The 13,976-nt window shown below is 52.3% G+C and overlaps 1 protein-coding gene across 1 annotated transcript in view; it reads right to left on the bottom strand.

Annotated features, from left to right (window-relative positions):
* Positions 1–2,624: 2,624 nt before the first annotated feature.
* The window catches only part of LOC144728404 (mannan-binding lectin serine protease 1-like), a 51,312-nt gene continuing 39,960 nt past the window's right edge, over positions 2,625–13,976 (bottom strand). The window contains exons 13-16 of the mRNA XM_078607817.1: positions 13,544–13,741; positions 12,649–12,716; positions 10,642–10,747; positions 2,625–9,931 (exon numbers count right to left, since the gene is read on the bottom strand). Coding sequence (XP_078463943.1) covers positions 9,747–9,931; positions 10,642–10,747; positions 12,649–12,716; positions 13,544–13,741 — 557 coding nt within the window. The 3' untranslated portion in view covers positions 2,625–9,746. The remainder of the gene's footprint in view (positions 9,932–10,641; positions 10,748–12,648; positions 12,717–13,543; positions 13,742–13,976) is intronic.

Raw genomic sequence — 13,976 nt, 5'->3', positions numbered from 1 at the left:
TCAGTGTGGGTTGATGAAGGTGGGAAGATTACAACAGCAATGGACTCTTACCGCACTGCCCCCTCTTGCCCACAGAGCTTGCGACACCTGCCTCTCGCGCATGATGGGCGCCCTTCCAAGCAATATCCAGGCTCACAACCTGCTTAGCTTATTAGATCTGATGAGACCGGGCGCATTGTAAGCGTGTATATTCACATGCGCAATGACATTCAAGGAAACCTTCACATTCAAATGTGTCTCTTATTATTATTATTGCGATTGCACTTTGAGTGTTTGCTCTGGGTGCAGTCGTTTCCTCCAACGGGTTCGTAACAAGAAAAGAAGAAACGTGAAACAAGGGAACGGGGTGAAACATCCCGGCGTGGCTGGTAGCCTGGTACCCTTCAGGAAACATTCACGGTCCAACACACTGGGAGGGTAGATGCCTCGGTGAGATCAATGGACGGGCTTTGTGGAATTCCCAAGACCCCACTGGGGTTATGAAGTGGCCAGGAGTTGGCAGTGAAGCAGACAAGGGGATGGCAGTACAGCAAAGAGGTTTCAATCCACTTGGGTATTTGCCCCCCCCCCCCCCCTCGATTTAAAATATTGGGGTTTCTCTCAACGCTACGATTTCTGCGGCGTAACGGTTAGCGCACTTGACTTGCAGTCCCTAAAGGTCGCCGGTAATTTCCCACCCCGGCGAGGCAGTTGAAGCGAGCGTGCAAGTCTCTGACGTTCTTAAATCACCGCCAGCATTGCGTGAAGTCCATGCGGTACAAATTGGTGAACTGCAGTAAGTCGGATCGGCAGCAGGTCGCGTGGGTACCTTCAGTTCTTCAAAGATGCCGAGCAAGGAAGAGTAGGCCAAATACCCTCTACAAGGGCTTTCTCGAGGCATTAACGCCAGCAGTGGCGTGGGAAAGCAATTGCAGGGCTGTGCCTTAACCTTTTGGTCTGAATTTCACTAACAGAGCAAAATGCTCACAGATTCACTGACCAGACACTCCCCGATGCGAGACAACTGCTGGGGGGGGGAAAAAGTGTCAAGACTTAACCGAGGCTTTCCTGAGTAAACTAAGGGGCTATATTTTGCTCTCGCCGAGACTTTACTCGGCAAATGCCGACTTCATTGCATAGCCCTTCATCACATCGCGGCAGCCACCCCCCCCAACCCCGACTTGACGGATCAATTGGCAGGAAGCCGCTCGTGGCACGTGCGTGCAGACGGACAAGGGGGAGAGAGGACGCGGACTGCGGGCGGTGTCTCGAAGTGAAGAACGTGGAAGCGGTCACGTGCGACCCCCTCCCCCAAGTCAAGCCCCATTGCCGAGACGGGCATGGCGGTGCCACGATGCTCTTCTTCTGTACGACGCGGTGTTTAGATATTCACGTCGAGCTTAGCGAGCGAGCCAGTTGGACGGGCTTCACAGGAGTAGGCTGGTGGCAATCTGAGAAGCGTGCCGTGCGGTGGCGTCAGGGTGTGGTCCACGACTTGAGATAGAGACTCGGACATGGAGATTCCTTCGACTTGCAACTACAATGGACACAAATACAAAGATCCCCCGTATGGCCTTAACAGACTATTGGGGCAAGTGCTGTTAGCGAGCGCCTATGAAGGCCGGCACGGCACACGAGGGGGTGGGTGGCCAACGCCACGCCCTGTCGCCTTTGTCTCCCCAGTGACAGTTTACACACCGCACCAGGTACTAATTTAAGTCCGAGTCGATCTAGGGGTGGCCCAGGACCGGTTCAGTTAATCGTCACTGGTGTTGGCCGTGAACGGGAGTCGAACTCGGGTCGCCGGGTTCGTAGCGCAGCGCGCTAACCGCTACACTACCGCTCCCCACACAATAGACACCCATAGATTTGCATAGCTACCCATAGACTTGTTTAATTATGTTTTATTATTATGTTTATTTTCATTATGTTTTATTTTTATTATTTTATTACTTCCCTTCTACGTTACTTTACCGAAAGAACCAAGAAGATGAATACCCATAGACTCGCACAGATTATCATAGATACCCATGCACTCACAGACTCACGCAATGCACGCATAGACTCGCATAGAAACCCAGAGACGCTAACGACAGAATTGGTCAGTGACGTTCCCATGTGCACCGTCGATTGAGATTGGTGACCGCAACTGCGCTGTGGACCATCCGTAATGGTCCAAGCGCGTACGATATGGCCGCATCTGCCACGGATTGTTCAGTCCGTCATGTGTGCTTACGTTTGACAAACGTATATATATTTATTTTTTGGACTTTCCTCCTTTAGAGTACAGAGACGCGGTCGAGACCTGACGCCTAATCCTCCTCCTCCGTCGCACATGAGCCGGGATTCCCAGTTATTCGTTGCAAAGAGGATTAAAATAAACACATTCCACTTATTCGCCGCTCCGACAGCGGACGACACTTTTGAGAACGTTAATAATCTCGCGTTCGATTGTAGGTCGTGGATTTGCAAGTCTTGAATGTTCGATTCGACGGCTCATTATTTTAGTTTTGTTCTTGTTGCCTCGTCGTGTTTGCTTCTGGTCTTGCGCGCCTCGACGGCTCATCGCTGGACGAGTCGCGTAGCTCGTCCCCCCCCCCTCCCCCCGTAGACGGTGACGAGGAAGCCCAGGTAATGAGAGTTGGTTCGAATTCTCTCATTTATTCAGCCGTTTCAGCAATTTTACATCGAGTCGGTTTCTCTTATCCACGCGCGTGAAAGTCCCGAGCTGTTCCTGCCTCTCTTGCAGAGTCCGCATGCCCGCGTGCGTGCGTGCGTGCGCTCTCACGCGCGCGAACGACACGAACGCATCACGTTCGTCCACATCAGTGGCCTAAAACTAGTTTGTACGTCGTGATTTTTGTTTTTATTTTATTTTACTTTCTACGTGACTTTACCGAGAAAAAACCTAAGAAGATAGTTTGTACACAACACATTCGGGCGAAAATGGACCCAATGCCTGAAACGCGGCCTATGGTTTAGATTTTTTTGCTTCTAGGGCAGTGCCGTTGACCGACGCGTTTGCGTTATTTGTGCACCTGTGCCAAACGCGGGTTCACAACACCAGCAAACAATACACAATGTGTTATATTTCCCAGCGCTGCTTCGGGACACTTTCCGTGGTGACCTTCAATCTCACGATCCCTCATAGCCCCCCCCCCCCCACTCTTCCCTCGGGGAGTTAATGTTCACGTTTCTCTGAGTGGTGGCCTCACCTCTGAGGTTCTGTTTTTACATATCTTCTTTTTACCAGTTTCTTTTTCTCTCTCCTCTCTCGACCCGAGTATTTTTGTATTTTTTTTTTAAGAGACCAGGACAGATGTAGAACCCCCCCCCCCCATTCCCCGCTCACGCCATCGCAATGGCAGGCAAGCTCACACGTTTGGTGTGAAAATAAAAACAAGGTACACGGGACGTGAGCCCCTCAATCTAAACGCAACTCAATAATGTTTGCTGTGACCCCAATCTGTCTTCGCCCTCCTCCCGTTCAACATTTTTTATTAAAATGTAATTATGTTCAAAGCAGGGGGTGAAACAAATTCTGCCATCATCCGGAGACAGGCTGCAGTTGGTGATGTCGTGCGTGGCTAATTCAGTGGCGGCACAAGAAAAACAAAGATACACCCGTATAGCCTGTAACAGACTGTTGGGGCAAGTGCTGTTAGCCAGCACCTATGAACTCCGGCACGGCGCACGAGGGGGTGCGTGGCCAACACCACGCCCGACCGCCTTCGTCTCCCCAGTGGCGAAGTTTACACATCGCACCAGTTACTCATTAGAGGCCGAGTCTACCTAGGCGAGGCCCATGACCGATTCAGACAATCGTCACCGGTGTTGGCCGTGAGCGTGAATCGAACTCTGGTGGCCGGGTTCGTAGCGGAGCGCGCTAACCGCTACCCCACCGCTCCCCTCTTGCACACACACACACGCGCACCTGAACATTCAAAACTGTCAACAAACCTTGCGCTGCATAAACAACACAAACCTACGAATAACGAATACGTTTTCGCAGCTGTTCTGTATAGCTATCCGATGTAGTTCCAGATTCTACCGTGTGCTGTTCGGCACCAAGTCCGACGTTTTCGCTCCTCGTGCTGGGAATTGCTTTAGGAATTGAACATTTCAAAACCGAACGGGAACAATTCAGCTTTTGGGTAGCCTGTCACGGGGGGTGCAGACGGAGTGTTGCCATCTGCTGCGCTCTGGGTGAGCAGGCGTGGCCATCAGTCCATCCAACCCGGCCAATGCAATCGAGCAGACTCCACAGCAGAGGTCGCAAACGGGTTTTGATTCCTTACCCGTACCCGCCGCACCAGGGTCGCAAACGGGTACCCGTACCCGGCCGTACCCGTACTCTACCCGTACCCGGCCGGGTACCCGTACCCGGCCGGGTACGGGTAGGGTACGGGTATCGGGTACCTGATTGCGACCTCTGGGATGAAGCCATGTTGCAGGCGCGGGTGGGTTGATTCTAGGAACTTGAATTGTGAGAAGAGACAAGACGTTGGGAAATGAGTGACAAACGGTGACTCACCAGTGACTCACGGCCTACCCGTACCCGTACCCGGCGGGGTACGAGTAACCGGGTATCGGGTAGGGTACGGGTATCGGGTACCCGATTGCGACCTCTGCTCCACAGCTTTCGCTCCAGGTGCCGGCAGCTTCTTCAGGAGCTGAAGGTCCGAAGCAGACCCGCCCCGCCAGCGGCACGTTCAGCGAAACGTCGCAATCACCGCAGATCGAGCAGCGCGCGGCACAAACCCCGAAAGCCCCAGCGGAGAGCGACCGCCAGGCTTCCGCTCCTCCCGCGTACCCTCCCGACAAGGAAACTTCACGTTGCGCAGGTTGAAACAGGATTCCCATCCTCGCTCGATAACGTGGAAGCTGCCTTTGCAACTGGCAGATTTGGTCATCGCCGGGCGCAGGGGGCGATGGTGGACTGTGACTGCGTGGTCACGGCGCGTTGTGTCATCACGCGGATTTGTCACCTAACCGGCGAGTGCCACGGCAGGAATACGACAGCGCAGCGCCTGCCGTGATTCAACTGTGGTGTGTGTGTGTGGTGTGTGTGGTGTGTATGTGGTGTGTGTGTGGTGTGTGTGTCGTATGTGTGGGGAGTGTGGTGTGTGTGGTGTGTGTGTGTGTCGTGTGCGGTTGTGTGTGTCGTGTGTGTGGTGTGTGTGTCGTGTGTGTGGGGAGTTTGGTGTGTGTGGTGTGTGTGTGTGGTGTGGTATGTGGTGTGTGTGTGGTGTGTAGTGTGTGAGTGGTGTGTAGTGTGTGTGTGTGGTGTGGTATGTGTGTGTAGTGTGTGTGTGGTGTGTGTGGTGTGTGTGTGTGATGTGTGTGTGGTGTGTGGGGAGCGGTAGTATAGCGGTTAGCACGCTGCGCTATGAATCCGGCGACCCGAGCTCTATTCCGCTCACAGCCAACACCGGTCATGATTACAATCTGAACCGGTCCTGGGCCTCCCCTAGGTCGACTCAGCCTCAAAATTAGTACATAATGCGGTGGGTAAACATCGCGGCCGGGCGTGGCACTGGTGTGCTGTGCCGGCCTTCATAGGTGTTCACGAACAGCACTTGCCCCACTGCACCAAAGGGATTTTTTTCTGGGACCCCAGACAGGATCGCTGGGTTTTATGAAAGGTGAAAATAACAGAACCGATCCTAGGTAAAGGTGCGGCCCTGAAATGTTTTTTCTCATGCCACTGCTCGCGGTTTGCTGTCCTTCCCCCGCACCTCTGATTTGTACGGTTGGCTACGTACGGCGCGAAAGAAGTTCAACGTACATAAACATAGATGTGGCGGAAGGGCCTCCACAACGGAGGGAGCTCTTGAGGGCCCTTCTCTGGCAAAAGAAACCTGCGTGTTCATTTCTGCCCTTGGCTCGTGAACATTTTAGTTTTTGAAGGACCAAAAATTGTTGAAACCAATTCGGGCTTTTGCGTGCTTCAACACAAACGCTGTCGTTAAAACGTGGTCCAAAGGAGCCCCTTCCAAAGGCTGGCCTGAACAGAAACCCGCTATTATATTCTTAGGTTTTTTCGGTAAAGTCACGTAGGTAAAAAAATTAAATTAATAAAAGTAAAATAAAAATAAAAATCACGACGTTTCGGAGGCAAAACAAGCTTCCGTCTTCAGGTGGAACCGAAAAAACCTAAGAATATGAATCCTTGCAGTCACGAACGCTTCAAATCTAGACACAAACCCGCTGTTTACGCAAATACAGATGTCCGTTTATTTTCTTTGTTCGACAATTAGAAATTCGATTTCGTGGACGAATGGCGACAGTGGTGGGGGGCAGTGTTCGAGTCACGCCGACTCGACCGCCTTTGGGCGGTGGACTCCGGCGGTGGCGCCGCAAGCGCAAAACCGCGTTTGAGCGAAATGTCGGAAAAATGTCACTGGCCGCGCGATGGAAATCACACGCGGCGCGTGTCGGGCGGTCGCGTGGCAGCCGCGGCGTTTCCGCGTTGCCGCAGAATTGGGATTTGAGCCTCAGGCACGGCCACCCCAAGCCACCACCGCTGCCCAACACTCGGGCCATTAGCCGCGGGGCGGTTATGGGTTGTTGTTTTTAATACTCTTAGAAATTAAAATTAATAAAAAATAAAATAACAAAAATCACGACGTTTCGGAGGCAACACAAGTGAGGCCTCACTTGATACAGCAAATCTGGTTGTGACGGTCCCACCTGATGACGGAGACTTGTTTTGCCTCCGAAACGTCGTGATTTTTATGATTTTATTTTTATTAATTTTAATTTCATTTTTTACCTACGTGACTTTACCGAAAAAACTAAGGGTATGAATCCTTGCAGTCACGAAAGCTTCAAATCTAGAATTTGTTGTTTTTTACTTACCACCCACGGTTGCCGGAAGCGTCAAGCGGCCAGCGACAAACAGCGCTGTCAAAGTCGTGACAGGTCAAGAGTGAGTTAACGCGTTCCTCGAATTGAGCCGAGGTTATTATTGTAATAGCTTGGGGAAAGGCGACACGGGCGATGGTGTATGTACGCACGTAGAACTTCTTTCGCACAGAACGTAGCCAACCCGCTGGAATCGGAGGCGCTGGGCAAGGACAACGAAATAACCACGCACCAAAAAAAATGTTGATGCGAGGAAGGAATACCAAAGCAGGAAGCAGAGCGAGAGGAGTAGCAGAAAGGGAACCGAGGTGACCTGCAGCGTGGCCAGTGGGTGAGGAGGTGAGTGAGCGAGCGAGTGAGTGGGTGGCTGGATGAGCGTGTTGTTGTGCCCTGCCGTGTGTGTGTGTGGTGGCTGAAAACGGTAATGGATGAGACAGAACAATCGGTGTGGCAAGACGGAGTCCTCACCGTGGGTGACCTAAGTGGGTCGGAAAGTGCGGGGAGACACTGGGAGGTGGAGTGGGGGGGGATGGAGTGGCTGGTTTTAATAAGGCCAGACTCATTGCGCAGGACAGCGCACCGAATTGAATGAAATGCCCCATCTAACTGGGACAGCGAGGACATTTAAATGCACCACCACGCGGACGTAATTCCGTTCAGCGGGATTTCGATTTTTTTTATTCCCTTGAGGCTCTGTGATGTTTTTTCTTTCCGGCCACTGCACGTCCGTAGTGTGGCGTGGTGCTTCTGCCTGCCTGTGAGTGAGCCGTCTGCCCAAGCAGCCGGTGAGATGGGACAGGGTTAGGGGTTGTTGTCCGGAGTTAATCCTGACCATTATGGGAACGCTGGCTGGGGGTGAGTGGGATGGCGGGTAACCATTAATGAACAGCCTTTCACCAATTTGAGTGATTATTTTAGGTCAAACCTCCTTATGTGGTGCGTTTCTGCGGAGGTATGGATGGGACGTGTACCAAAAATATCAATAATAATTAAAGTGGAAGAAACATTTCAAATTGGCTGAAAAAAATAACGGAGAAACGCGTGCTTGGAATTACATCCCGAGACGGATCGGAGGAACGCGTAAATTCGTGAACGTGCGCAGGTGAATGACATCATTCACACAAAGAGTATGAGTCGGCGGGGTGAGGCAGAAGGGATGATGGCCGATGGCTAATAATACGGAGTGGCAGCAAGGAATTGTAACGCATCGGAGAGAGCGACGTCCGCCTGGGAGATGGAGCGTTGAAATCAGCTCATGTTGCAGGTGCTGAGTGGATGATTACACCGTAGGACCATGAAAGCTGGCAAGGGCTTGGGAAGATCTTCATCCAGCAGATGATGTTAAAAAATTACAGCCCCAGGAGAAGCTGTGCCCTCTGTTTTGTCTTCTCGCAATCCGATCGTAGCAATGCAGCCGTGGAACAAGAAATCAAACTTTACATTCCGAATTCTCAAAGCTAGCAGTGCACTATCCCGTGTCAAAACAATAAATGAACCTGGAAGTCGATGTCCCGGAACTAGTTTTGAAATTACCTAACAAGGCCTCTCGTCTCCCTTCGGGCACACCTTTCATAAGGCCTACAAATGGTGTTTGTCGCGTATGAATCAAACCATATACTGTTATCATTATTGGAGAGAGAGCAAGCCGAATTGTATGTATGTGGGTTGAAATTATTCCGTACCATACGTAGTCAAACCGTGATTATCGTGCTAAAATGAAGTGATAGCCCAAGTTCAGTGCGATTGGTTTTAATTCGGGCAGTTACTGGTGACCGATCTTTGACCATTATCTTAGGACCCCGAGAAACCCGCTTCAATTACGAGTGCCTGAAGCCAGGATTCGAATCCAGGTTCACAGTGGTGCCGATTTAATATTCTAATGCAGCATTTCCCCCCTCCCCCCTTAAGCTTAGCCAACCTGCAGTGCCTTTCTTCTTTTAAACAGCGGTGCAAATGGCCTCACTCGGCGAAAGATTCACACGAGGTCGCCCGACGAACTTTAGAGGGGCAGCATCGTCGAAATGATCCACGGGGCTCTCCACAACTGTCCTGTACTTGTGCACACCAACACGATCCACCGCTCTGCAAACACCAACGCAGGGCTCGCTGCAGTGTGCGCGCGACTGCTACCGCCTTGAATGAAGACGATCGGTGAACGCAAAGCGTGGAAAACTGCTGGAGCATGGGGGGGTGGGGGGTGTTTGGGTTGATTTACAAGGATGGGGGGCAGGGTGCTTATTTAATTTTTAATCTGGCCAGATGGTGTTGTGGTGGGTGCGCCTCATCCAAATAGCACGAGTATCGAATCCTGGCGAGGGTCGACTTAGCCCATCGTGACATCAGTGAACACTGCTTGATGAGAATTTAAAAATCCAACAGCAGTGGTTTTCACCTCCAGAGGGAGAAGCCCTCCATTGGAGGAATTCGAAATGTCCGCCACTGGCCTCAGAGACATGAACGGTGTTGAGGACCCCCCCCGCCCACTCCTACCCCTCCCCCCACGCTCATTTGAACGTGAGTTCAACCCAAATTGTAAACTCGTCCCTGATATACAAATGTGGAATTTCCGTGACCGGTGCAGGGCTGGCATTACGGACGAGCTCCAGCCACGGGCCGGTGCAAGCAGGGCCCGCGATCGGCCATGGACTTTTGCAATTAGCGCCGCAGCCCCACCAACCCGAATTAATTAATGGTGGGAGAATTTTTGTTCTAATTACATTGGGCTGGGAAGCGTCGAATTAAACGACGCATGAATCAAGCCCTCCCCCACGTCGCAGCCAAACACATTTGGTGAGGCGGGCGCCGCGCCACGGCTGAAGAAGTGAGGGGAGGGTCACCTGGCGTTGAGATGACGCCAGAAGGGGGAGCAGGGTGTGTGGGGGGGGGGGTGGTGGCGGTCGTCACGGAGACTGAATGATGGAGAGGATCCAGGGCAGAGCGTGCTCCACGCGCGAATAGACTCCGTAGGCGCCCACGGCCCCGCAGCCCTCGCCCCACGACACCACGCCGGTCAGAAGCCAATCGCCAGACGAGTCCTTCACCACCAGCGGTCCCCCCGAGTCGCCCTGACAGGCGTCCTGCCCGCCTGCCGGCACGCACGTACAGGGTCACGTGCCACACGGAGGTGGTGGGGCACACGGGGTCGTGGGTTACAGAGAGGTGGTGCATACCTGTCAACGCATACGGTTTACCCCGTATTCTTGCACAGGGAAATTTGAGTTTTCTGGTCCATATGGCGTACAGCCGTTTCAATACGGGCAAAACATAGTTTTGGTCTATTTGTTTGTGTTTCTCCCTCGTGATGGGACTTTGTAGGATGAACGTTGAGATTTATAAAGGCACGGAGTGACCAATAAGGTCTAAATTGGTGTGTAATAAGGTAGGGCACTGATAAAGGGTTGACAGCTATGGTGGTGAAGCACACGGGGTCGCAGGTCACAAAGGTGGTGGAACACACGGGTTCATGGGTCACACAAAGGCAGTTGAGCACACGGGGTAATGGGTCACACAGAGGTGGTGAAGCACACGGGGTCGCAGGTCACAAAGGTGGTGGAACACACGGGTTCATGGGTCACACAGAGGCGGTTGAGCACACGGGGTCATGGGTCACAAAAGTGGTTGAGCACATGGGGTCATGGGTCACACAGAGGCGGTGGACCACACGGGGTCATGGGTCACACAGAGGCGGTTGAGCACACGGAGTCATGGGTCACACAGAGGCGGTTGAGCACACGGGGTCATGGGTCACACAGATGCGGTTGAGCACACGGTGTCGCAGGGAGAGAGGGGAGCTACCGTTGTGGAAGCCGGCACACAGCATGTCCTCCGAGACGACGTGGGACGGGACCGTCTGGCTGTAGGCCTCCTGGCAGGTGGTGTTGTCCACGAGCGGCACTTCCGTCTTGCCGGCACACGCGACGGCAAAAGAAACGCGCAACATTGAAGCGCCTCGAGTACTTGCAGATTGCGATAATTTTTTTTTAAATAATAATACGGAATTTGAACGTGTGTACACATGTGAATGTACATTGGTTCGCAGCTGCCCCACTCAAGGCCATGGATACGCGAGGGCAATTCTGGGGTAAACCGTCGACGGCAATTTTACGTTGTAAAAAAATACTAATAATTGGGCCAAACTGGACAAATCTGATCGCTCCTCCGAGTGGGCAACTGGGATTGTGACTTCCAATGAGGTCATAGGCAGAGGTCACGTGCCTTCCCCGAGGTTGTGCGTTCTCTAGACCAATCATCGCTCTCCAAGCATTCTTTTGAGCAACCTCTATTCTCCTTGGCGAGACAAGAGCTCCGTTGCTGTGTTGCCACTGCCTATGTCAACAAAGAGTGGGCAGAGTTTCTCACAGTAAATGTATTCCTGGGGGGGGGGGGGGGGGGGGCAAACTGCCAGCGAAGATTGCTCCCCACAACTGTTGCGAGTGTGTCACGACATTCAGGATGATCGGCGTCGAGGTGCAGTGGGTGGCCTCACTTCAGTGGGTGGCGCAAGACTTCATCAAAGCAGGTAACGACCTTAGGGACCCGTGCAGCTTAAGGGACCCCCAGATTAATGTAAAAAAACAGGTTCAATTCAAGCTGCCACTGCAAACGCAATTAGATGTTGCGTGAACATTATTTGCCTGTAGGTGACCTCTCATATTTTTTAATGACTTATTGCACTATGTTGCGTGATATATATATAGAAGCTGCATTATTTTACTAAGTGCAATATCGTGATTGTTGTAATTATGACTGTAAATTGGAATGAGATGTTTCTCAGAGAAACAATGTTACCACTTGCGTTTGTATGCCTTATTTGCAATATGTTCTTCAATCATATTCCTCACGTTAGTTCAATATTTAAAAGCTAATCCTGTATTATACTCGACATTCTGTGATCTGTTGCCATTTTTTTCTTTCTTTATTATGCATTTCTTTTGATTTCTAATTTTTTTCCGACCTCTTATGTACGCTACGATTGCCAGGGTACCAATGCTTTATGCTGATGAAACCCCAATCAAGAGCTCCTTAGCTCGCGAGGTACTTCTAAATAAACTGAAACTGAACGGAACTCAGCTATGAATTTATATAAAAATCCAATGGCACGTAAAAGAAAGCCACTTCTCATCTCTCTCATCTCTTCTCTCATCTCAATCCACCACCGCCTTTGTGTCCTCATTTCTCTCATCTCGCCACATCTCCATCTCTCGTGCACATCCCTTCTTACACATCTCTTCTGTCATCTCACTGGGAGTTTAAAAAAATGAATAGGGGGTGGGGGCGGGATGGGGGTGGTGGGGGCGGGTGAAAAGTGGGGGAGGTGGGGGTGGTAGGGTAGGGGGGGCGGGTGAAAAATGGGGGGGGGGGCTCCCAATGGGCTAACTCCACCAAAGACAAAGATCCCCGATATAGCCTTGACAGACTGTTGGGGCAAGTGCTGTTAGCAAGCACCTATGAAGGCTGGAACGGTACACGAGGGGATTGGTGGCCAGCACCACGCCCGACCACCTTTGTCTCCCCCGTGGCGATGTTTACACATCGCACCAGGTACTCATTTGAGGCCGAATCGTCCTAGGAGAGGCCCAGACCGGTTTCAAATAATCGTCACTGGTGTTGGCCTTGAGGGGGAATTGAACTCGGGGTCGGCAGGTTCATAGCGCAGCGCACCGACCACTACACTACCCCAGATCACTCTCTTGAGTTAAACAAAAATATAATTGAGACTTCGAACCTCTCGCCATGTAAAAATCCACCTGGCAATCTGCGCACAAACTGATTTCATCGCTCACCCACCACCGTCTCACTCACCTGCATGAGAGTTTCCGGGTATTTGGAGAGGAACTCTTTACCCCACCCGGTCACCGCCAGCATGGTGCCTGCACAGCCAAAAAATAAAACACAGCACGCCGATCGGTAAGCACGCGCATTCTGGCATTCTGATTCTAACCCGATGTGATTGAGAGAATAACCACTTCGTGCCAGGGAGGGGGCATCTCAGAGCGCCTTACGCGATAAGAAAGCAACCGATTGAAACGTTGCATTTAAAATTGGGTTAAAGTAGATTTGACGGAGATGAGGTGAAACAAAAACTACGACCTTTTTTTTTACGTCTGTAGAAATGTATTCGATTGAAGCAGGAATAGGGGGGTACCGTGCATCACGCGTACGTTTGTGGGACGGCTGAACGTCAATCGCAAAGAGTTGGGCAAATTACGTGCTGGAATTAACGGTCAATAATTTTCGCCGATTTAGAACAACGGCACCGCGAAAGACTCATCTGGAATACACACGTGCCAAAATATCCACGCCAAACGTGGTAGGTTCCTCACCATCACACAAAGTCGGTTAGGCTTTCCTGGGCAAACAGGCGTTGTCATTATAATAATGATAAGTCCATGGTCTACTTACAGTCGTCTGGAGAGCGCACTCCCTTTTTGTGTTTAGTTTGTTGTCCTTCCCCCCACCGCCCGCGCCTCCGATTAGCGCGGTTGGCTACGTACGGTGCAAAAGAAGTTGAATGTGCATGCACACATCTACGGCCTTACGTAGAAGCCAACCGCTGCGAGTCAAGAGCATCACGTGACGGGGCACGAAGCTTTGTGCTGATGGACCGGTGTAAAAATGCGGCCGACCCGAACGATTCGGGGAGAAGCGGCTCGGCTGCCGGTCGAGGCACGATCGCCGGTGCGCGTGGCCGGCTTGCCTGGCGTGGTGAGTCTCTGGATGCGCTCGTCCGGGAGGCACACGGGCGCGATGAGGTCGGTGACGCGCACGTTGCGCTCCAGCTCGACGACTGCGATGTCGTTCCGCAACGTCTGCGCGTCGAACTCGGGGTGGACCACGTAGTTCACCACCTTCAGGTCCAGCTCGCCCGGCGTCGGGCGCAAGGTGTTGTGCTTCCCTGCAGCAATGGCCGGCACAGTGCTCGCTCGCCCACTCGCTCGCTCAGTCGCTCGCTCAATCGCTCGCCCACTCGCTCACCCACTCGCTCACTCAGTCGCTCGCCCACTCGCTCGCCCACTCGCTCACTCAGTCGCTCGCCCACTCGCTCGCTCAGTCGCTCGCCCACTCACTCACTCAGTCGCTCGCCCACTCGCTCGCCCACTCGCTCACTCAGTCGCTCGCCCACTCGCTCG

Source organism: Lampetra planeri, chromosome 28, assembly GCF_965212315.1.
Source record: "Lampetra planeri chromosome 28, kcLamPlan1.2.h2, whole genome shotgun sequence".
In the NCBI taxonomy this organism is placed as follows: Eukaryota; Metazoa; Chordata; class Hyperoartia; order Petromyzontiformes; family Petromyzontidae; genus Lampetra; species Lampetra planeri.
This window is presented reverse-complemented; position numbering and strand designations above follow the sequence as displayed.